This window comes from Columba livia, chromosome 20, assembly GCF_036013475.1.
Source record: "Columba livia isolate bColLiv1 breed racing homer chromosome 20, bColLiv1.pat.W.v2, whole genome shotgun sequence".
Taxonomy (NCBI): domain Eukaryota; kingdom Metazoa; phylum Chordata; class Aves; order Columbiformes; family Columbidae; genus Columba; species Columba livia.
The window spans coordinates 2,880,372-2,905,408 of NC_088621.1; the positions used below are offsets into that span (position 1 = coordinate 2,880,372).

Below are 25,037 nucleotides of genomic sequence, written 5' to 3' on the forward strand. Positions count from 1 at the left end.
CTGTAGCACCAGGTCACTGTAAGAACTTTTTCCTGCTATGTACCTGTCACTTCTTTCCTCAGTTATTCAAGGAAAAGCACTTAAATCCATCTGGGATTTTTAAATCCAGCCCAAATGTTCAAATCTTGTATATTCAAATAGGAATTGAGGGAGATCCACAGTAAGTTTTGGTATTTCTTAGGGCAAGCAGGAGCTGCAGCTCCGAGCTGCCTTGTGCAGGTTGTCCTGGCTGCTGAGCACCTGAGGACAGGGTGTTGTGTTTACTGTTTGCAGGACTGCGTGCTGATTATTGTACCCAGCTCAATTAGCAGCAATCACCGGGCTCTGCCTCTCCAGCCCTTAGAGATGCTTTACTCTTGATAAGTGGCCCAGGCTGAAGGAAATGATTTTGCTGAGCCCTGAGATGGGTTGTGGAGCTGGTGCCATCCTGCTTTGCTCACCTCACGGAGAACTGGTTGATACACAGCTGGGGTTTAAACAAGAGGTAGAAAACAGGCTGGGAAGGCTTAGAGGAAATCTGCCCTCACCACACTAAAGACACTTAGTTCAGATGCTGGTTGCTATATTAAATAAACAGGCTTTCTGAAGTGTGGTTTAAATTACTGTTTTATTAAGATATTGGTAAAACTTAAACAGTTTTTCTGTATAAACAGCTTTCATAAATAAAATATGGATGACTAATACATGGTTATAACTAAACACGTATGTGAACTCTAGAACAAGATTGCAAATGGAAAGTTCCCAATGCTGTTAAATGGTTCACTTTAATCTATTTACTTCATAAAGAACAGTTAGTTCCATGAATGAGATAACATGGACAGGGGCGCGGGAGCACCCGGCGCAGCCGTGACCCCGGGCTGGTTCCCTGCACCCGGTGCCCTCAGCCACTGGCCCCTGTCCCTGTTCTGTCTTCTAGAGTGAAGGAGAGAGAAAAAGAACCTAAGGAGATGCAATCACGACATACAACAGTTGTACTAGAGCCTAAGGGGGTGTTTTTTCTTTAGCTTTAATGCTGGCAAGTACGGCGCGATCGCCTGGTTAGCGAGGGCTGGCAAAGGAGACGGATGTTTCAGTCAGAGGCCGGGTTAATGCTTTGTTATTACTTATTGCACATGATACAAGGGTAGAAAGTTGCGTTCCTGTTGCAAAGAGGACATGAGTTAAAGAAAGATTGCCCTAAATTACAGGCATGAACAAAGCTGCAGTATCCCCTCCCATGGCTTTGTTTATGTGACTAGTGCCGAGTGAATAAATTGTGCTAAAACAGCCCCTAATTTAGACCAATCTTTCTCTATTTTTTTGTTTTTCCCCGCAGAACATTGCCAGGGTCAGGAGGATTTAGTGAGGAGATAGTGGACCTGAACTACAGCAGCCATGTCTCTAAGCACAGAGCTCATTGTGCCTCATCTGCCCATAGGACAACGCGTTTCTCACTGACACACAGTGTTCCAAAAACAGAGCGGAGGTTCTATGACGACGTACCACTATAAATGTGGTGTAAGTTAATTGTCCTTCGGCGTTACAATGCAATCGAAATAAAATACTGAATGGTTTTAACTTGCAAGGACAATTGATGGCACTTCTAGGTTAAAGAAAAGTTATATACATGCGTTTCCACCCACCTTTAGTGCAAATCGAAATGGGTAAGAGCTCCCTGGTCTGGTGCTATACTGCTCTCTGCACCGCAGACATTCCTCAGAGTTGCACATTTACAAAGTGTACACAGGAAACTACCAGCGTGGGGATTGCGCCAATCCCGCCAGTACTCACAGTGAAGAGCTTACGAGCAAGTTTTGAGCGGCTTCAGACAAACAGCCTGGAGCCCGCGTCTCAAAACCAACACAAGTTAAAAACAAATCAAATCAATGTTTTCACTACCTACCTCCTAGTCCTGCAAACACGGTTAACACGTCAACTGAAACTGATGCGGGTTGTGTTAACGCGGAAAAGGGATACTTCAGCTCTTTATTGGAAAGATTCGTTATACAAATTTCACCACCACTAAGATACACAATAAAAATACAAAACACAGGTCACAGACTGAATCTCAGCATCAACAGTTAATAAATACAGTTAGATACTTTTATATTAGCCTACTATTTTTACATTGTCACCAGATAGACAAAGTACGAATACAGAACACGTAGATACCGTTAGAGAGGGATTATTGCTTACGTTAGCAAGCAGCAAATAAGGGCACAGGATTCTGAACTGAAGAGAACTACTTCCTATCACCAGTGGCATTAAAACACTGCATTTCACAAAGCACTGCTGTTTGTCTAGTGTGTAGAATCAAGAGCAGCATATATCAGACCAATAACCACTACTTGTAATATTATAGAACTTTAAAGGACTTACCTTAAAAATGATTCCTATCTACTCTATAAATATGCAGTTAGTGAAGAAATGAACACTTGCTATCGATACAATGGTTTTACCTGACCACACTGCAACTACGATGGCAGATTGATTTTTCTCCTAGCAAGATAAATGGGATGAGTCGCAGAATTCTCGTTTATGAATCCACACCTAAAAAGCTCGATCCTTCCCCAAACAGCACGTGTGCAGTCCAGTGCTCGTCCTGCAGACCGGGAAGAAGTTCATCATCCGTCACGCTTCTCCATTCTCATTTACTCGCACGCGGAATTGCACTTACGCCACCTTTCTCTCCGAAGCACAGTCAGCTCTAAGATGGACTTTCAATGCGTCATTATTACTGTGAATAATTTAAAACAAAGGCACCGCAGAGATGCCCTGGAGTTGCATATTTTACCGTTTCACGGTTTCTCAAATTTCCTCAGTAAATCTGACTTGGAACATATGCTGCAGCTAAAGAGAACGTTGACAACAGCTAAGGCTTAATAAGATGACAGATAAGAGCCAATGATCCCGTAAGATTAAAAAAAAAGCCCGAAAAAGATCAAAGGAATCTAAAGCCACGCTCCAGCTCCTGGTTACTCACGAAGCCTTTTGCTATTCGTCAGATTGCTTTTAAAATAGTGCATCAAAGATAGAAGCAGCGGAAATTGGCAGAATTCAAACCTCACCATCTTGTCACGTTGAATAATCTCCTGACTACTTAATATTAAAATACTCTGCGAAGTCTAGCTAAATGCTAATACCGTTATTAAATTGTTACTGCTAACATGATACGCATTGTACAATGAATGCCTATGAAGACTTTATTCAGACTCTTCCAGACGTCTCAGTGTAACGAAGAATAGTAACAGGATGTGTATCTAGCGGAGCTGACGGAACCGTCTGCTTCCTCACGTCCCAATGAACCGCTGCCCCCAGGGTTTCACAGCACCCAGCGCCGGGAAGAGCTGGCGAGTCCTGCGTGCTTCCCGCTTTGATAAATAATGTTCTGCTCAAGAAAATAAGGGCAACGGGCATCTCTCGCTTTCCTTTCTGAACCCAGGTTTGAGCAAAGCAAAGCTCTGGCTTGTCAGTGAATTTTCCTCTCTCGCTAAACCTGAACTGCTCGCAGATGCAGCGTCCTTCCTGCAGCAGCTTTATACTCAATTATGCCTTTGCCATCTAGAAATCTTTACCAAAACCAAACAGCTCATCTAGTTGCTCATTATCTCTCGCAAGCGATTCTCTGGTTTGACGGGTTGAGTGACAGTGGTGTCGTTACTGACCATCTCCACTGACTGGTTTCTTTTAAGACCTGAGATGAAGTTATGGTGGAAAGAGGTTGGCTCAAAGTATTAAGCACAATCATGTTCAATTAAAAGTAATTGAGAACAGTTTCCTAAACGGACAAATGTGAAAAGTGCCACTAAAAGCACCAGAAAGATACGAAATTCCCTACACTGCACATCTCGCCATATGAAATAATTTTTTTAAAAACTACAAAAAACAAGTTTTCTTCATATTCCACATCTTATGTTACATGAAAAAAGAAAAAAAAGGTAAATTATAAGTCTGTACCTCAATCGGAGTCTGAGAACAGAGTAGCAGGAGCTTAGTTTGTCCGTTCCCAGGTTACCTGGTAAAACCCTGTATGGCTTTTAGTCTTTTACCTGCAACAGTGGATGTAATTTTCTAATCGTCTTTACGCTCGCCTGAAAGAAACAGAAAGCAGAACACAAAAAGCCCCCCACACCTTCACTTCTACAGCAACTTCCCCCCCACTTGAAAAAGATTTGGCAGTTCTAAACCGGAGTCTTTCCGCACATATTGCTCCACAGCCGCACCTCAGGCAGGCTCAGCTCTCTGCGCTGTTAACGACCGTTCCCTAATTGCGTCTAATGACGTGAACCAGCTGCTCGGCTTTCACGGGTGAATGTGACTGGACAACGGGTGTGTGCGGGTGGCTGTGGCGTTGCTCAGGGTGGCACCACCAGCAAACTGATTGAGACTGAAACAACTACGTTTGTTATTAGTAATGCTTAAATCTATGTACACACGGTTTGAGCTTTGCAGAGGACTGGAGTACAGTTCGGAAATGCCCACCTTTTTTTCGCTTTCTGATGATGCCAGTTTTGTTTTGGGAATGTCTGTTTTGTGAGTCTGACGGAGGAACACGAGGGAGATGGTTACATTTTACAGCGTTGATGAAGGTATGAATCTGGTATACAATTACTTTGCCTTCGCATCAAAAACACGCTCTCCCTGCACGCGCTCTGCCGAGCCAGCCGCCACCACGGGGAGCGTCGCGCCGGCAGCCTCGTGCTGCCGCGGCCCCGCGCCGGGACAGACGGACTCGATCTTTCTATGTGCGAAGGCTCACGAGCCCAGAGCGACGTGTGAAACTTTGGTTTGAGCCTGGCTCCTCGTCGCCTCTTCCCATTGCAGAGCCGCAAGTGAAAGAACGCGGCTCGTCTTCCCGAGGATTTGAAGAGTTCCTCTTCCAGCCCAGAGAAGACGGGGCACAAACCCTTCACCCTGTAGCTGCTCTGCCCTGCAGCGCCCAAACTAAGCGGAGCGTTGCGCTCCCTGGGATCGCTCCGTCCGCACATCGATGATGTGCTGCGCTCTGGCGCTTCATTCTTCACTGTTAAGCCGTTGATGGAATTCACGCTCTTTGGTATGCCAGGACTAAACCCTTGAATTGGTGGCAGACATTTGGCACTCATCGGTGTACTAGGACTAGTTTCTGTTTTTGTCAGGTCTAAATAGCCTTGGTCATCAAAGGGGTTAACGCTGGAGCCTATGCTTAAGCTAGTTCTGTCGGTGAAGGAATCCACGCGCCCCTCGTACCCGAGGTCTGCAGGTGCTGAGCACTGGTGCTGGGGCCATGGCCGTTTGCAGTCTCCGTGGTTTTCTTTATCTTCCCCGCCGTCTTCTTGCCCACCTTGAAAAGAGTTCTCCGTCCAGTCCGACTCCTCGCTAACACTGACTGCGGCGTTCATGTCCCTGAGAAACACCACGATGACAGTAATGTTGTCACTGGAACCGGCGTCCCGAGCCGATGCCACTAATTTATGTGCTACCATGCTGCTGTCGCCGTTGTTCTCCTTTAGATGGTCAGCCACCACTTTGACCGCCTCATCGGGATTGACTGTGTCGTAGAAGCCGTCGCAGGCTAAAATGAGGTAGTCTTCAGAGCCATCGAGTACGGTGGAGGCAGAGTCTGCGTCCCCACAGATATATGGCTTGTGCTCAGCATCCCCTGTGGAAAAACAACACACAGGTACACGAGACCGGGAGGCTGCAGCCAGAGCATCTGGAAGCCCTTTTATTAACACAGCATGGAACCAATGACCCTGACCCCAAGTTAAAGAAATTATTTGGAAATTTTTCCCTCAAACTGTAGAGGAAAAAAAGGTCATTGCTCACAGGTGTACCTTCAGCTGTTCTGATCACTAGAAAACTGAAGTTTTAATTAAAAAGAATAGGAAACCTGAGAAAGCCCATTCTTACCAATAGCTCTGGAGACTGACAGGCTCCCGTTCACCCTCCAGGCTCCAAACCAGACCACACAGCCACCGAGTGCCTCAATGCGCTTCTTCTCATCCTAAACAGCAAGACAACGCAAGAGTTGTTTGGACAGAGCACCTGGTGCTGCCACTGCACTCTGAACGCTCCCATAAATATCTGGGGTTTTCACAAACACGGCGTGGGGAGATGAGAACAAAGGATTTGCACACAAATCCACACCAACTTCCAAACCAACCGAGAGAACTGGAACACACGCTGCTGCTCCAAGAGACCTTGGCAAAGCAACGCTCAGCGTCCCAGCGTCTCACATAGAGCTGATACCCGTCGGCCTTGGTGCTGAACGCTGCCCGGGGGTATTGAAAACAGGCCGTTCTCACCTCTCGATCTGGTTTGTGGGGTTTCATCAGCTCCACGGCTTGGCCTCTTCTCACGAGCATCACCTGGGAGTCCCCCAGCCAAGCCACGTGCAGCATATTTCCTCGGATGAAAGTCACCACGCCGGTGGTTCCACAGCGCAGACTCTGGAAAGGGTGAAAAAAACACCGCCAGCTTTCAGTAAGCAGATAAGAACCATTTCAAAGTGGCTGAATGCAAGTGATCAGTTGTGCCCCATGACTTTTCGGAAGCGGGGCTGTGCCACTGCGCTGCTGTTCTAGTGCGTTCCTGTGTCTGCTTCCTATCTGCTGATAGAAACGCGTGATGTTAATGAATTTGGAGGGAGGTTTATTTGTAAACATCTTGAGTTCCCTGCACTTAACTCAGCCCTTCCATAAGTTTAGGAGGTCTAGGGGCGAGTTATCCATTTATTCTTGCTTTCTGGAGCTAAGAACAATGTGTGTTGTAGAGATGAGGGAAAAAAAGCCACCCCAAGGACTAAACTGAGTTGGCAGGTAAACACAAGAACAGCAGCAGCATCCTGCTAAATGAACTGGACACTGTGAGAAGCTGAGGGCAACATCTTTATGGAACACGAAGCACCAGCTCTGTGGGCTCACACGGACAGCTCTGTGCTGAGGGCACAGCGCTCGGAGCAGCCCTGCTGACCAGGACACAATATACAGATTAACGCTGTTGGAGTCAGGTCCAGGTAACTCAGTCACCTCTCGGGCTGCCTTCTGGACAAAGCGCTCGTCGGTCACGCGGAAAGCTCGGCACAGGGCCTCTGCAGGGTCCTGCTGGAACATCTCCTGGTGCACCATGTTCACGTGGAGATGGATGGAGGCGTAGATGGCAGCGTCCACTCCGCCGTGGCCATCAAACACTGCAAAATAAGCTTGTTCTTCTTGGTCCTGTCAATGGAAACACATGGAGAAAACCACTCAGGAGAAAGCAATGCAAACAGCTCATTGGATTGTCTTAAACTTTTGAACTTGAGATTTGTGGTGTCCTCATTAAATTGCACTTGGAAAAACAAACCACTCAGACCATCTTCACTTGCATCAATGGGAAATTTTCACCTTATTGCTGGTGAATTCCAGCTGCAAACTGCAAGAGACGTCCTGCAAGAATCACCCGTGTAGCGCGCTCAGTGCTGCTTATGTCCCATTTGTTACAGTTCAGTCACTCAACTCAAATAGGAAGTGCCATTCCCATCAAACTGTGCAGGAGTTTTTGTGACTGCAAAACCACAGAGCGAGAACATCCAATACGGTTTGCATGGAGTCTACATCAAGTCTGGAATCCACCAGGGATAAAATGCCAGTACAGTTAAGATGTGAAGCCAGCCAGTCCCTGCTTTCATTCTTCTCTTTTTAAAAATCCATTCCATATCACCTTAGATGCCTGTTTTTTAAAAAAGCACTCTATGTAGTCTCTCATCAGATAATTGTGATTACATTCACAAATCAAATACAGCAAAATCACTCATCTTCAAGTCAGTTTTCTCAGCTTCCCCTTATCTGTTCAGAGAAACAATGCTGAACCAAGAGCGATCAGCTCCTGTGCCTGTTCTCACACAGAACACACCAACCCCCTGTCAGCGCCAATTCAACCTTGACAGCAGCTCAATGACTGGAATATTTGTACATTGTAATCTGTAAGTAATGGGCTCCAACACACGTTGGAATAAGAAAGCTGAGAACTGACAGGCAGAGGAAACATCTGTCTCTGTTTGCATTAATATAATTTAAAGGCAAGAACGTGGATGGGGCAGAAGATAGTTATTAAAGTGACAGGATGTAACAAAGAATTAATTATGCAGCCATGTGATCCTAAAGGTAAAATTCTTGCCACTTTCTTCTAATTGCTGTTTTTCAGTGTCCAGATTTATATATGAAGGAAGAACGAGCACGAGTGTTTGACCAATGGCCTCATAAAGAAATTAATGGAAGCAAGTCTGAGCCCAGTCCCACCAAAGGATTTGTGTCGCTAGATTCTTGTGAACACCACAAGTTTGGGTTTGGTTGTGGTGGTGGTTTTTGCGTGGTGTTTTTTTTGGGTGTGTTTTAGTGTTTTGCCTCCTGGCAGTCAATCCTCTGGTCCCTCACAGCTACAGCTTTCACTTGCACAGTAAAATCTGCCTAGTTCCCCAGGAATGGAAACTGTATTGGGCATATGCATTTGTTTGCCACCCGATCTCTTTTTACCTCAAGGTTGAAGAGCATGTTGAAGTCCGGGATGCAGACGTGCTTGTCTTCCATCTTCCTGCGCATGTTCTTGATGGCGTGGATGGATGTCTCGTAGTAGCGGTGGGGCTTCGGCTGCAGCGGAAAGTCTTTCACCCAGTTGCTGCAGATCTCGTGCAGTTTGCTGAACACTAAGCGGGCCAGCTTCACTGTCTCGATCTCTGGGGACGGCAAAAACCACAAATGAAAGGCTGAGAGCGTTATTAAGTGAGAATTTTTTTCTTACATACATTACAAAGATGAAACAAAACCATTTTAGCCAAGCAGTTGAAATGGGTGTCAGCAGGGAAATCCTGGGCTCTGACACATGAATGAGGAAGCCGAACTCGCCATAATCAGCATTCATCAGTAAGCAGCTGGTTGTTTGTTTGTCTTTTTAACTTAAACATTCCCCCGTGCCTTTAGGGAACTCATTTGCAGCATCAGGAAATATGAAAACCAAGTACTTTTCCCCCTGCATGTGCTGCCCTGTGTCACTCTGTGTCACAGCAGCTCTGACAGGGACTTTGCCATGGCGTGTAGCATCATGTACCGAAACCACAACCCATTGCAATGACATTGTACTGGTTTTAGACCAAAATGTCTATTCCAAACAACAGTTCTCTGCAGCAATGAGGAAATACAGTGGCAAATAACCTACAGAAATTAAGAGTGTTACTTGACGTTGTTTCGGAGGTGTGCACATTCAGTAGTGTGCACATTCAGGTACCTTCTTAATTTCACAACTTTATTTCCAGATTCCTGACTGGACTGTGTGTCGAAGAAATTGCATGAGCAAATGAGAAAACCATAAAGGTCTTAAATTGAAGAAAATGCTGAACTGTTACTCCTGATAAATAGTCATTTTAAAATGTAAAAACTGAGGCACTTGACAATTGTTCTGAAGTTCAGGGGAGGAAAACAGGAAGAAAACATAAGAGCTGAACACATCAAAATCTCTTTGTACATGATCATTCACCAAAGCCAGAGATGTTCAAAGCTAAACAGCAGCAATCCACGAGCATCCCTCATTCCTGGAGGAGGAACGGCTCAAGTACAGGGAGCAGAGGGGACAGTTACAGCATCTTGCAGTTCACAGAAATTCTGTGAAGAACCTAAAAGCAGCATTTACTAATTTCTGTACTAGATCTACACAAGATACGGGGTATCAGGAGCAGGGAGCAGGATCCTTGGCTCTGCTGATTGTGAGTTGGTTACAGCTTGATCTGCAAGAGCAGCAGTTTAGCTGGAAATCAGCTATATACATAATGGAAAGAAGGAGCCCCAGCCTCCTGATCACACAGCTTCAAAAACAAGTGCTGGAAATCAAACCATTGGGTCATCCCACCACTGCCACAGCAACGGGTACTGATTCCCGCAACACTTCCACTCTCTCACTGGCAACACCAGGAATCTTTTTGTTGGGTACTATATTTAAAGAGGGGACACGTCCAAATTACATTTTCAGAAGTGAACCCCACAGAATTGTTCTTCCATTTTCTTTTTCCCAGCGGACACGTGTGAAGGGGGACGGTGCACATTCCGTGTCACGTGGCTGTCACGCTTCAGAGCATCACTCTGACAGAGTAAAACCCATCGCTGCGCTGGGACACCCACCACCCGTCCCCAGCGGGGAGTACGCGGAGTGTCAGCATCACCAATAATTGCTCCTGGGGGTAAAACAGGAGAAAGGCCCGTAACAACAGTCAAACCACCCCCTCACAGCTGTAGATTACTCATCAATTGTTAATGTTGCAGCGCTGAGGCAGAGCTGACTCAGCTGTCATTGTGGTGTGTCACCGAGCATCTCATTTCCCTCCTGCTGCTCCCAAATCCCCAGTGTTGGAAGTTGCGCTTAATTGTGACACAGCTAGTGGGAAATACAACTCGGGTGTTGTTGCTCCCAAAGACAACTGACTTTAGAACAAATATCAGGGTAGAGAGAACACCAGTCACCAGGTTCTGCTTTTTAGTACCTACATTTTAAGACCTTTCTTGAAAACGTGGACAGTGTGACAACAGGGATCAGTAGCCGGGTTTGTAGACACGTTATCAAGCCAATGACCAAGGTTTTCCTTAATCTAAGAACTCCAGTCACTCTGAATATATCAGGCCCATATTTTTGCATTCCTAAGATTTGCATTCTTCTTCCATGAAGCTTCTGATTTCCTTTCCACCAGCGCACCAAGAGCTGTTGTTACCAGTCCCAAGCCTGCGATGTCATTTGTCATGTCACGCTGCTCAGACTGAAATATGTCACTAAGGACATCTGGAATCAGTTTTTTTTCTTCTAGCAAATTCAAACTTGAGGCAAATCGGGTAAATGTCTCCTTGTATTATACAGAGTAAAAATCTTTCTGGATTCATATGAAAAACTGACATGGAACTGGGTATCAAGACCAGGCGGCTAAATGGAGCTTGGTTTTGCATTCTGCAGCAGTCCAGACACCATCAGGAGAAACTGTGAACTCTGAGCACAAAACTTTCAAGATGAAGAAATCCCATTTTCATCACCTGCTGCAGTTCCCTTTGTTTTCTTTCAGAGCACGAAATCTCCCTGTGGTAGCAGGTCGGGCACTGGCGGTCACAGCGGAACCAGCCCGGGTTTCTCAAAGGATTCCTGCCAGGAAAGTCAGCTCGAGGGGAACTGCTGACCTTTTGCAATGAAATCTCCTTCAGCCCTGCATGAATCCCCCTGGTTTTGTTGTGGTTTTCTTAGCCAAACCTTGCATGGCTGGAGCTAATGCTCATTTTCAAACATTTTCACTTATGGTATATTATTAGGAATTGTGGTATTCATATGAAACTAGTGATTTACTACTGTCCAGAAGATCTTCTCCCTTTTTATCTTCATATTTTAACACTTCATATTGCATCTTTAAAGGCGTATTTTATTGTCAAATACCTCAATTATGACAATTTACCTCAACGCGCTGCATCTGGAGTCATATTTTTAGTGCCTGCTATAGCCCATACATGTATCAATCTATGTTTGCATCTGTGTATTACAGACTTAGATATATTTAAATGTCAGTTTCTGTAGGTGTGAGGGTTTTGCGGTTTATGCTTATTTTCTTTTTCGTTCAACTCTTCAGATATTCTGTGTGGAGGCTGAGTCAACATTTCCTTGGAAACTGTCAAATATTTATGCAAGTCTCAGAGATCTCAATTTGAAATGAATGAAGGGTGCTCAGCCAGAACAATGACAAATCTATTCCATTTACCTGCTCAGTAGGAGGAGGCAGCAATACCTACAGAAGGGGAACCCATAGCATGTTCTTTTTCTCAGGACCACAAAGCCTAAAGTGCTTATAAAGAAATTCAGAGTCACCCAATACAGACTTATTAAGGTGCTCTTAAATAAAGGAGTGATTTCCATCTGGTCTTAAGAAGAAAAATTCAATAAAAGACTCAAATACAACCAGAAAAAGGCATTTAAAAATAGAGAAAGAATTCAATAGCAAAAATTGAAACTAGACAGATTCAAAGATGAGAAAGCTTTGATTAAAATTAGCCACTAGCTCTATCAGGAGTGGTGGTGAATTCTTCATCAATATGGGATATTCCTTTGCAAGAAACCTAGTGCAACCTCAATTAGGTAGCTGGTAAAAGACATTAATTTGAGGAAAATCTAGTAGTGTTCAAGTGGTCAGACTAGATGGATCACTGAAGCCAATGCTGGCTTTAAAAGTCTCTGAATTACCTGCAAAGTGTTCCAGTATGCAGTGAAAACGAAAGATCCACGCCATGTAAATTGTACATTGCCATGCGCAGATGTACTTACGTATGATCCCGTCTGCGTTGTCCACGTGCTTTGGTAAGTAGTGTGCCGAAAGGTCGCTCTGCAGGACTTCATCTGACGTTGCTCTCGCCAAAGCAGCAGCCAAAAATGAAGGGCAGTTACTGGAAAAGAGAAAAAAACCGCAAAAATAAACTCACAAAAAGATATTTTCATCTGATTTAGCAAGGTAACTTGTAGTCAGGGAAATACATAACAATACTCTTCTATAAACCAACAGGAACTTGAACCAAGGTTTGTTAAACTTCCAATTATTCTTTGCTAGACGGCACCACAACCCTGCAGCAAGACCTCAAACCCACCATACAGATTCCAGTAACCCCGTTTCACTCTTATGTTCCCTGTTCTTAAGCTTTAATGTTCCACTTGATAACGTCTATTTAAATGCTTTTCAAATCAGACTTGGACCCCCCTGTGGAGTTTTCTACATGTGCCTTATCGATTTTTATCTAAAGCCCATTAGTTTCTCCTAAGAATTAGAGTCAGGATTCCAAAAGATAAGAGAGATTCTCAGATTTCCAAGTGTCCAAAACCTCACCAAGGGACACTGAAAGTCGAGGCAAACCCACAGGAGCTATGAAGTTGATGTGCACAAGGTTAAAAAGCTCCCTGATGAATGATCTCTATCGAGAGCAAAGTGGCTTTAACTCACTGTAGCTTAATTAAACCTGATATCTCCCAAGGTTAATTAATCTATAGCAATCCAAGGCCATTTTAATGTACATTCTCTCATTCAAGAGGAGTCTAATACCTCTTAATTTATGCATAACTTTGTATTTCCCACCAGTCTGCCTTAACTTCTCCAGGTGTCTCTTGCTGACACAGCCTGAAATTCCCATTTCCATAGTTCTCATTGGGGGTATCAATGTCCTGCACCAAGACGTGTCCATTGCAGGACCCTGCAGAGACCTCCCAGCTCATTTCAGTCCCAGAAACTGTCCATAAGCAACAGAATTTTGTATCTGCTAGTCCAGGAGTATGTAACAGATTAAGAAAATGTACGTAAAGTAAGTCCTCCAACCCTTATTATTTACTATTCAGCATATCAGGAAATCCCAGGGCTGGCTCTGCCCGCACAACACGGCACCTCTGATCCCATTTACACACAGCAACGCGCGGTGGGGAGGGGGAAACACCGCGGGACCTCCTCTGCTTCTGGCGCCTGTAGTCAAGATGAGATGGAAAATCACCTTCTGCCTTTATTTAGCTCACAAAGAGCAGGTTTTTCATGTCTATTATTAGCTCCAATCCTCCAGAGCAGTGATACTGGTTACTGTTCATGCTACATGCAATTTCCATGTTACGACGGCAGTGAGAGGCTGCAATGCCTGGGATAGAATAACTATGCCAACGGTTAGCAACGTTCTGAAAAACTGCAGAGAAAGAGGAAGGCTCAGCCTAAATAAGGTGCAGCAGAAGAATCCGCGCTGAACGCGTTTACAGACACAAGGCGGACACCAGTCGCTTGGAACAGGAACACCAGTCGCAGCAACATCTACTAACGGGCAAAGAGGGAACCTGGTTAAGAATTGAGGCAACAACAGTTGCTAAAATAGAGATTTTTAGACCCAAACAGCATTGGAAAAATTACCCAGACACAAGGAACCTCCGCTCAGCCGGGGCTGGGAACCCCCTGTCTGTGAAGAGCCACAGCCAGGAACATTCACACCTGAAATTTTAGATGTTATTTTAGCCGCAAAATTGACAGGTGCCTTTCCAGCTGGTCAGGGTATGTCCCCAATCAGCTCCAAATGTTACTCCCAGGTCCCTTCAGCCAGCGCTAGCGGTTTCCACCACATCTCTTTATCCAGCCAGAGCGTGCATTTCCATTACAATGCTAAACCTACACAAAAAGCCGCTAAAGATGTTATTAGATAAATTAGAGGATTTTAAGTACATCCTTCCTGATTCTCTGGCAGCGTGGGTGTGCTCAGAACACCCCAGTTGCATTGCGGCAATCCTGGAATAACTCTGCTAAGGTAATAAATCAAGCCTAAAAGTGGGCCGTTTCCATCAATTAAGTTTGAGAAAAACAGTCTGAAGTGGGCTTAGCTCAGCCCACGTACTATTATGTTACCAGCTTAACACACAACTCTGCTCCTTCCTGATAGCATTAAAGCGGGGAAGGTTTTCCAAACATTTTCTCTGAGCTATTCCTCTGTGCTTTAGATCTAATATAAGGTCTGCTACTAAAAAAAAAAAGAGATGGCAAATTTAAAATTCGTATTGTGCGAAAGTTCACCGTTGGGGTTTGAGTGGCTTATCACTTTTGATGGAAAAGGTAGAGGAAATAAATCAGCTGAAGGCTTTCCTTCTATGTCTGGCCACTCTTTGTCCTAATAATAACAGCTGCCTGCCGAAGAATTAATTGCCCTTGACATTTGTTCATCACAAAGCTTCTTATGTAGCCATTAGAGGACTATGCCATGTAAGCAGGGAAGTGACCAGATGCAGACAGATGATTTCCTCTTCCTGATTAGCACAACTCAACATTTACTTCTCTTACTCGGCTCCTGAGAGGACTTTAGTTGAATTACTTCTCCCCTTCAAGGAACAGCAGACTGCGCTGGAGGTTGTTTTACTTCTTTTTAAATAGATCAGACGTTGAAGTCAAACCACTACCAGGACACTTCATTATTGTTACATCAAGACAAATGGAGAATCAGGTCTAGGATTGTTGTTTCTATCACAAAAGCGAACAGTCCAGTGATCACCTACGGCATCCCACTAAACAGCAAAGCCCCTGCTGGTGGTTCTCACCCGTTCTCGCATCTTTGACACAAAACAAGCAGCAGCAGAGAGGATGTACGGGGACACGGAGGCGCGCTGCGTCCTGCTGTAACTGAGGATTACCTGCCTGCCGGCCGCTCACATTCTTCTGCCACAGTCTAGACGCTCAAATGTTATTAGTCATTAAGTTATGACAAACTGAAACTGGGAGGGCACAATCTTGTTCAGCGGAGAGCCAAGAGCTCAAATGCCTCTGTCTATTCATAGCTGTGCCACTAATTCGGCGGCTGAGCTTGGACGCGTCACTTTGCCACTCAGACCTTTGATTCCTCCTCTACAAACCAGGGATGATAATGTCATTTCCTGGGGAGAGGAGGAGGAGGAATGCCGTAGAAGGCTTAATTCAGCGTTTGTAAAATGCTCTGAGATTTCTAGATAAGGGAACAACTGAAGGGAAAAATATCAAGATGATAGCGGGAGATGTTTTCAATCTAGACAAGATTTATGGAGCTTTCACACTTGACGAGCTCCAGAGAGGCAGGTTCAGCCTGATGCAGGCAGCCAACTCAGGGCCATCAACAACTGCACGAAGTAAACACATTTTTAGAAAAGTTGATACATCTCAAAAGGGGAAAACCACAAAAAAAAAAAAGACACCAAGTTCTTAAAACTCGGTAAAGCTGGTGTTCCCAGAGCACCAGCACTGCTGATGGGAAAATGATGCTACAGGCGCGTTACTGCCCATCACCAAAATATGCAACCAAGCGGCACCAGTGTGAGAAGAGCTGATGCTGCCGTGGTCTGGTGTAACTGGTGAGGCATCACCAACCCAAACAAAGCATGAAAAATGGGCCGAAGCGTACTGGTGCCTTTCAAAGGCCAAACCGGTCAGTAAATCACAAAACACAGTGTTCCTATTACCTCAAGAATCCCCTGACACTGCAGAACGGCAATTGTTTTAGTTAGAATGAAACACGATTTAAATAGAAATGCTATTCAATCTGCTGAAACACAAAACAAATCCACAGGCAAACAGTATAAAGCATCATATATAGTTTCACACAGCAATGCAGGGCCAAGAACATGACCTGAAAAGAACCAAGCACAGCACATTCCCATAAGGCCTATAATTTACTGTGTTAGTAAAAGACTTAGTAGGGATGACAAGCTAACTGCACCCTTTCCAAAAGACATTACACAAGGGATGCAGTTTGGTAAACACTCCTGCGTTCATGTGGCCTGTTGCAAGTTCTTGTTAGAAAGCAAGTTTTGCAAGATTCAGTTGAAGAAAAACCTCATTTGTCCCCAGCCTGTATTTACAAAACACTCCAAAGCCTCCTGAGACTTCTTCCAGATGGAGCTTCTGATACAGCCTGGAAGCTCTTTGAAGAAGCCTTTAAAGTCTTTATTATTGAGAGTTCCCATGCTGTGAACTGCAGTACTAACGAGCAGAGAAATTCTTTGGCAAGATCCCTGGGCCGTTTACCCCCCATCCTGTTTCGGTGGCCACCCAGAAGGACGGGGGTGCCAGCCCAGGGGCTTTGGTTTGTCTAACCCCTGAGTCAGACAGGACTCAGGGAGGAATATGTTGTTAAGCAGCCCTTAGACCCCCAAATTATTACAGATGTATCTTGTAATTATGCCGAGCAGACGCTATTTCAGCCCCAGTCTCTGCAGGTTCCCCTCGCCCACAGAGCATCGCTCAGGGCTCCGCTCTGACCGGGCTGTTCTGTGGCTTTGCACAGCTGGAGAAACTTTTGATGCGTATTCAAAGCCGGCTCACGGTGGACAAACCGAGTGTGTTTATTTCCCTGGCACATGGCAAAACCTTGCACTAGATTTGAGCTGCTGCAGTGAGTTACTAAAAAAAAACCCAGCACACACGCAGAAAAGAAACAAACAGAAAAAACAATGCACCTTTTAAAAGATTGCATAACCAGAGCTCCTTGAGAAGTCATTTGAGCTGGCAGTGTTGAGGCAGTAAAGATGCTTGATAAATGCGTTTGAAGGAGCTGAAAATGTGCTACACAAGGAAGCTGCTATCTATAGGCTTCCCAGAGACAGCTGCCTGGTCACATCCAAAGTGATTCTGTCCTTGCGGTGACAGTTGTAAGCAACACAAATATAATATACAACCATTACAAAAATACGCTCTTTCCAATGTGTTTACCATGTCCTTATTCTATACAGACACAGTGGTGGTATCGCTTTTTTACCAAATATTTAACCTTTTGCATTGTGCTCACTGCCATATTCTAGTAAGTATGATCAAGTTTATATAGACATTTTCCTGCAGTTGAGTCTATCTTAACTGGACATTTAAAAAATAATATAGAGGTGAACTGCTCATCAGAAAACATCTTCAGCAGCTGGATTAAGATGCCTCAACATTATTTATCACTATATGTATTTTTTAATAGCTGTATCTTACTTGTCAAAGCATTTACAGAGACTACGAGCTCAGAAATGTCCTAAAGGCTCCACAGATAAATACAGTGAATGAGAATAGAATTAATTCCATAAGAACAATGATTTCCCTCTGCAAGTTCTCATTAGGCTTGGAGATTTTGCTGACAGTGAATAATACAAGTTCTCAACTTATTTGCCATCATTGAAAGTCTGTCTCATAAAACAGAATAAAACCTTCTATGAAGCTCACACTTGGCAGCTGTGACTGAGAGAGGTGAAAATACCCCGCTGGACCAGCCCACCCCATTCTCACCCATCCTGCCGCCCGTTTTCAGACCACTGACAGGTCCTCAGGGGCCTCAGCACATCTGTTGAATTCCATTGGAACTGGCCTGCAGGGTTAAGCTTATCAGCGGGAGGACCCCAACCAAGCAGCAAAGCCTGGATTCCCTGACCAACCAGACTTTTGGGATTGACTTTTTGGAATGATGCTACTCGAATTTCACCTGACAATACAGGTCATGAAGGGAAAGCCTTGAGTTTAAACATACAGTTTTCAACACACAAATTAGACTGAGACCTCCAATTCATTTTTGGCTGGGTAGCAAGTCACTGCTCCCTTCCTCTAGGGGGGCGAGCGCACATAGCAGGAGACAGAACCAACAACATGTAAGCAAAACAAAATACAAAGGTGGCCTTAGTCTCTTTGATGTGGTACGATGCCGTGAAGGCCAGTGTACATTTCAAAAATAAATGGTTGCTGACCACAAACCACTCAGAAGCATTTGTGATTTAATGACTGCCACTAAAACACAATTGACACTGAAGGGGTGAATTGTGAAGAATCCAAACTACATAAACCAGCTTCTGCAGAGCTGTTCGGCTGAACAGATTGTCTGTATATTATCTTTGAAACCTAATTCTATGATTCTCTAACTCATTCTCACAATATGGCAGTTCTGAGGTTACTTATATTTCAATCTCTGTGGAGCTGATGCCACCCGCATTAAAGCTGCTTTTAAAATGACAGGAGTCGTCTGCTGTAACATGAACAACCCTTAAAAACTCAAGATGAATCTTCCAGCAGCTGAAAGCCAAATTACTGCAAGAAATTGAATTCCCAGAAGTGACTGTGTGATAGTTTTCTTCATTACATCAGAGAATTGAAGACACAAAGTTTGCTGTTGACAATCATATTCCAGGACTGGAGTCCTTCACAGCAGTATTATATCCATCTGTTATTAAAGGTAAACCTGGACTCGGAAGGAATGCAAAAGGAAACCATTTTATTATAGAAATGGACCAGAATCCATCAACTTCAGTTACAATAGTGAGACGTTGAGGATGTATCTTTATAGGAGTCTCCCCCATCTAAATCAGAACCTTTTCTACCCAAGTGGCAAGACTTTGAGGGACTGGATAGTTTTTTATTACATTTTAGTTGCTGCTATAAAACGCATTTTACAAAAATATACAAATGTTATTATAAAATTTTAAAAATACTAGCAAGCCACCTCTTTGATGGACATTTGTTATAAAGCTTAAATCCCTAGGGCTCACCTATGAAAAAGCAAGCACATAGTAAAAAGAAAAAAAATGGTATTTACCCTCTCATTAGTTAATCAAAATAAAGAAAATGTATTGGAATAATCCATACATTTATACTGAGATGAAAGATCCTTCTGGTTTTGTTGCTATTGTTTTACAGGGTTACCCTGCAAGTTTATCGGCTGCGTTCTCTGTTCCAACAGAAACACTCAGCGTCGGAGTGACGCGCGTACCTTGGAACCAGAGCCTTCCGGCTGCCATTCCAAAAACCTGTCACTGCTTAATGAGCATCTCCGTGCCTGGAGCGGTAACGAAGCCCACAAGGTGCACGCTGACCTGAAGAAATACATTTCTTAACTGGAAACCCAATGTCAACACCAGTTACCTCATGGTGAGTGTGGCCTGTTTAAAAGCTCTCCAGGACATTAAAAATGTCATTGATTTTTCTCTCTTTGGCTCTCAGTCAATTTGGAAGTCAGCATAATTCAATATCTTTCTACTAGGTCCATTAGCAAAGAAAGGAATCCATGCTTCAATCTATGCTGCCTTATTGGAAAAAGTAATTTAATTTTACATCTGAAAGTGTGCCAACATCAGCATAAAACCGTACACAGTATACATAAAATTTAATTTATAAAACCTGTACTTTGTCAAGCCAGAATGAGATGCTGTCTAAAATCAATGTGTGCCCAAACTTGCTCTGAAGATACTTACATATATTCTTTTTATTTCAGGTATTTTATGTTCTGGTTGGAGTTCTTGATGACTTCTCTTACTACAAAATATTAATGACCCACTATGTAGAAAAGTTCATGTTGCAGAAAGCTGAGTTACAGCGGGCACGTGTTTGCCCTAAAAGTTCAGACATATCATTCACTTACTGATGCATCTCCTATTTTTCCTCTCTGTTAAAAATAAACTTCCATTGATGCTTCCCTTAACCTGAAGAGATATACCATACAAATTCGATGTGTTTAGAAATAGAAGTTAAATAAGAATCGCCCAATGCAGAGCATCTGTTCTATTTCAGATCAGATTAACATGCCAAAGTCCTCCGATTACTAGTCAAAAAGAAAAATGTATTGTGCTGTTATAGTTAATGACTTAATTTCAAACAAATGAAACAAAATGCTGCACAGCCGCACATACCACTCTTTTCATTTATAGCTCTACTGCAGATCGTCATTGAGGCAAATAAATGTAAAATGACTTATTTTACAAGGGGTGAAGACAATGAATCGACAGGGCCTGTTCAGATGAGCAGCATTCAGTGACCACGCAGAGCTAGTTCCCCAATAATTGTGCTTGTATTGTAATATTTGTTTTCATGTAAAGGAGAAAAAATAAAAGCTGCAGGCCAGGATTTTCAAAAGACATTTGATCACTTCTTTCAACCCATCGAACAAATACAAAATATAAGGCAAAACACACGCCAGAAGATTTATGACCACTGAGTCAGCAGAGAATGTTCTCTCGCTCTTGTGAAACGCAGTTCATCATACAAATGGCTTGGGTGTTTATGCCAGATGTAAGATTAGATAATTAGTCATCTGAGTCCTGGATGTCAACTCTTTTGTGATACAAAATTTATTCCAAATGCACCATTTATAATCAGTTGACTTGCAAAAGCGTTCTGGTGTTACACAGCAATACATCTTATGATGTACAGCCAAGTCTCTGCCGCTCCGCAGCAACGTTCTGGTTCTGCTGCAGCGATACCCGCCTGCTCTTACCCCTTCCGACAACTTCAGGTCTTGTCTGCAAAATAGGGATAATGATATTGACCTCTGGAAAGCAATTTCAGCTCTAATGATGAACAGTCCCAAGAAGGGCCAGATATTATTAATTAACCCTAAACCAGGAATGGAATGAGAGAACAACAATTCGCTTGCCCTGATCACGGGAAGGTGCTGCTGCTCTTTTACCTGTTTGTCTTGAGCAGGACATGCGAGATAATCAAATTAAAAGCAAACACAAAAGAGTACACAGTACCTTTAAAAATAATTTTACAGACAAACATACAAGTAGATTCAAACATTATACAGTGGGGCAAATGAAGATTTCATTGGAAACTCAATTTCAAAATCACTGACATTGATGCAGACAGAATAAGACACCGGTGGGTAAATGGGGCTGTAAGATCAGGGCTTGTGCTCTTTCAAAGGAATAAACCTTAACTCACTGTGGAAAGATCAAATCCTAATTCCCACTGTCACTTGTCCTTTGCAGAAGTGCAAACAACATTGGCGGGTTTAGGGGTTTAGGTTTTTTCTTTACAGGACAATCAAAATGTTTTAGCTATTCTGTTTCACATTAAAGTCCCCAATGCATTCTATTCTACTGAGCCACATGGTTATTTCAGTCATTCTTAATAAATAACAGTTGCCAGTAGTAGTTAAGCCAACAGATCTGAATTATTTATAGTGTTGAGGAACAGAACGGCAGATAAAATGCATTAGGGCTTTCAGTTGCTCTTGCCTGAATGACACAATGGCAGCCTTTGGACGTTTTTCCACAGACTATAAAATATTCTGCTTCCAATCCTGGTTTAAAAGATTTCCTAAAGAGACAACAGCCAAATCTACTACTATCCATCTTCAATAATCACATTCATGAAAGCAGGTAAGAGACCGTCTCCTAAATACAGTCCATTATTAAAAAATAAAAAAATAAAAAAAAAAGGCATAGACTTTGATTTGATTGAACAGGTCACATTCAAACTGCTATTTAGTATTATTAACCAGAGCTTACTTATTTAGATGTTATTTAGCATGGCTTTATACCTTCCAGTTAATGATCTCAAAGCATCTCATAGTGTTGAACTGTGTTTCTCTTCTCCTTTGCCTACAATCCCTCCTCCTTTCAGCTGGGAATAAAGCACAGAGGTCTCCGCTTTACAACAGCAAATCCAACTTCACATTCAAGGGTGGAACACTGAAATCCCAAGTCCTGTCTCTCCTCTGTGTCTCTTTTGTAAGAGATCGCTTCATGAAACACTGAACACAAAAAAGAACCAACAGGATGGAAATTATCCTGACAATACTTGACAAATTATGTTGAACACAGTGGTTGCGTTTGTGCTCTTTCTTGATTGACTGTTGGGATAATGTGCCTCTGCTGAGCTATGTCTGGGTGGAAATCTGGGGGAAGGTCTTGCTTTCCCACCTGGTATGGATATCACAGGGTTCTGCACCGGGGATCCTCACCATCCACAGTCACTGCACAGGGAGAACCGCGCCCACAAATGACAAGGAGAGATTTACACTCCAGTGCTGCCGAGAGAAGAACTGGGGGAGTAGTTGTAGCTACATAAGCTTAAACCAAACAGTTTTCCTTTTATAGTTCACCTTCCGCTTTCTGTGTGGATCTATTTACGGCAGGAAATGCTGCAAACTGTAGCATCTCTAAGGAGTAAAAGGAAGAAAAGAAAACCTGGAGAGGCAAAAAACCCCCAAACAATTAAAAAAACCCAATCTGACCAAATACTAAAGAAACAGGGTGGGGAAATCCCACTTCCAGGCCATGTCAGATTGTTAAGGCATCTGAACCTGGTTCCATTGTGTTAGGTTGTAGTAATGAGGATCCAAACTGTCCCACAGGCTCAAGTGATGGGGATCCCTGCGCTCAGTTCCCCCTCCACCAGTTCAGGGGCTCACTTAAAAATCTGCGCTCTGGTTTTCCTGGGACTGTTGTATTGAAGCCGCCGTGTGTCACAGGGGTGACCACGCTCCCAAAATGAAGAATGTGGCTTTTGCGGTGCGTAAAGCCGGTGCTGAGCCTGCGCACCGTACGGCTCGCCTGCAGTGTGCAGCTATATATAGCTCTTTCTGCGCACAAAGGCTGTATGAATTGATTCGGAACAAGCTGAGGGGTTTGAACAAGTCTGCAGTGCTGTAGCCTCTTCTCCCATCCTGAAAGGTACAGTGAATTATTTAAAACTTGGAAAACATGTCCTAAAATTATTTCCAGCACCGTTTAAAACCAAACCTGTGTACACATTCCAATCACTGTTATAAGGTCAACTGAAAATAAGAGCTGTCACCTCTTACAGCTGTGACATTACAAAGTAATCTCGCAAGATTATAGATGTTGTTTCTCTGCCATGAACTTCTCAAAACAACGCAAATTCTACCTGCCCATTCACCAAAATCTGGGGCTTTGTTTATGCAAAATAATCAGTTTTTTTTCTAAAAATCTTATTTGCTCCATTTTATTTTGTATGAGTAATGGTGGATTAGCAGATTCAGTTCACCCACCTGAGAGGCAATAATGCTGCCCCCAACCATTCAGCTCATGGAAGAATAACCCAACACCTCCTCTTCCTCTCTAACCCGCCCCCCCCCCCCCAAGAAGATTGTGATCTGTTCCTGTAAGTTTATTATTAAACCCCTGATCTCTTCAGAAGACAGATGAGCTCTAAATATAAGGAAGAATCTGTTACACAATACCTCAAGAAAGGAGGCAGCACTCAACAGCCTGTAGACAACACAAGCCCGAGTAAAATAAAGGTGGAAGAGGGATGAAGATCTGTTATTGTCTCGCTTTTGCCCAGTGCCTGGACTTAAATCCACCCAGCGTATAGTCAAACATACAGCAGAACATGGAATCATGTAATACATACATGCGTAAAACTTAGGGTTTCTTTATTTCTATGGAAGATAAATGCAAACAAGCAACATCATCTGGAAGTTAATTCAGGAGCTGGCAAAAACTTACTGGGATGAGAAGACATGTTCCTCAAACAGCACAGAACTTGTTTGAAGCTCTGTGACGCGGGATTGTAAATAATAGAGGAGTGAGGACTGAGTCAGCCGGTGATGAGTGGGATAAAGCTGCTTCCAGCGGAGCAGAGTCACAGCCATAGTCAGGTAAGGGAGTTACTGAGGAGTCTCACTATCAGTTACACACTAATACATATTCAGGGAGCCAGTGATATGCAGACAGAAAGAATATGAAATCAAAACATTAATAAAAAATAAGGAGCTTTTAGAGACAAATTATTGTCTTCTATATCTACAGTGCTTTATATATCCCCAAATGATTTAGAATCTAAAAATAAATGATTACTTCTACCAAGCACTGACATACAAGCTACCTTGGATGAACACCAGCGAATTGCTAACCATGGATAGAAACATTACACAAGAGCAAAAAATGGACCATGTAGAAAAAAACAGCAGGAATCTATATGGGAATTGAAGTTCTCCAAGCTAAAATTTAACTAGAATAATGTGAATATCATCTTGATTTTCTACACCTATGATTGTATTTGCAATAACGATGAGAATGGTTAGAATCATCTGACTACCTTGGTATCTCATCCCCCAATCTACATCATCCTTCTCTCACCATTCTTTAGCATTAAACTGAGACACTGACTCAAAGGAAAAACTCAACATCTGTAGGCAAAATACATATATATATACATGTGTGCTTAAATATGAACAACCACCACAGACTCCTTGGGAAAAGGAAGAGGGAGGATAATGAAAAGAGGTAGAAGATCAAAGGTCACACAAAAGCCTGTAGCTAACACAAAAAGCCATTGTTAAAACACTGAGCCCAGTAATATTTCAAAAATAACAAATGTGATCAATTCTGCCCCCAAAACACACGGCTGGTACTAACTGTACCAGTGATAATGGCCGTGAAAAATGAAGGAAAGAGACCTCTGAAAGGCACAGTTCTGGACCAAGGGTAGCAGTAAACTAGAATAGTAATTATGTAATCACAAAAGAACAAATTCAGGAGGAGGCAATCAAGCAGAGATTAAATACAAATATGTTTTCTTAGTAGAAATGGAGAATTCTGTGAAGGAGCTTGGACAGACCATGAGAAGAGCCATGAGAGAGCGAGGATTTTTAACTGTCAACAACGCACCAAATGTAAAAAAGAAAACAAAACCTGTATTCTAAATCCACACTGAAATAGAGCAATGAATTCTTTTTGTTGGAGGTAGCTGTAACAGACTGCTACTAGCAGGCAATTGGATCTATCAGAAGTACAGTCAGGCAGCACAAAAATTGCCTCAAGGGCAGAGAGTTTTCAAATACGAACCC

The 25,037-nt window shown here is 43.3% G+C and overlaps 1 protein-coding gene across 1 annotated transcript in view; it reads right to left on the reverse strand.

Annotated features, from left to right (window-relative positions):
- Positions 1–588: 588 nt before the first annotated feature.
- Positions 589–25,037, reverse strand: part of PPM1E (protein phosphatase, Mg2+/Mn2+ dependent 1E) — a 57,355-nt gene continuing 32,906 nt past the window's right edge. The window contains exons 2-7 of the mRNA XM_065036787.1: positions 12,277–12,395; positions 8,475–8,674; positions 6,990–7,178; positions 6,267–6,410; positions 5,872–5,965; positions 589–5,620 (exon numbers count right to left, since the gene is read on the reverse strand). Coding sequence (XP_064892859.1) covers positions 4,545–5,620; positions 5,872–5,965; positions 6,267–6,410; positions 6,990–7,178; positions 8,475–8,674; positions 12,277–12,395 — 1,822 coding nt within the window. The 3' untranslated portion in view covers positions 589–4,544. The remainder of the gene's footprint in view (positions 5,621–5,871; positions 5,966–6,266; positions 6,411–6,989; positions 7,179–8,474; positions 8,675–12,276; positions 12,396–25,037) is intronic.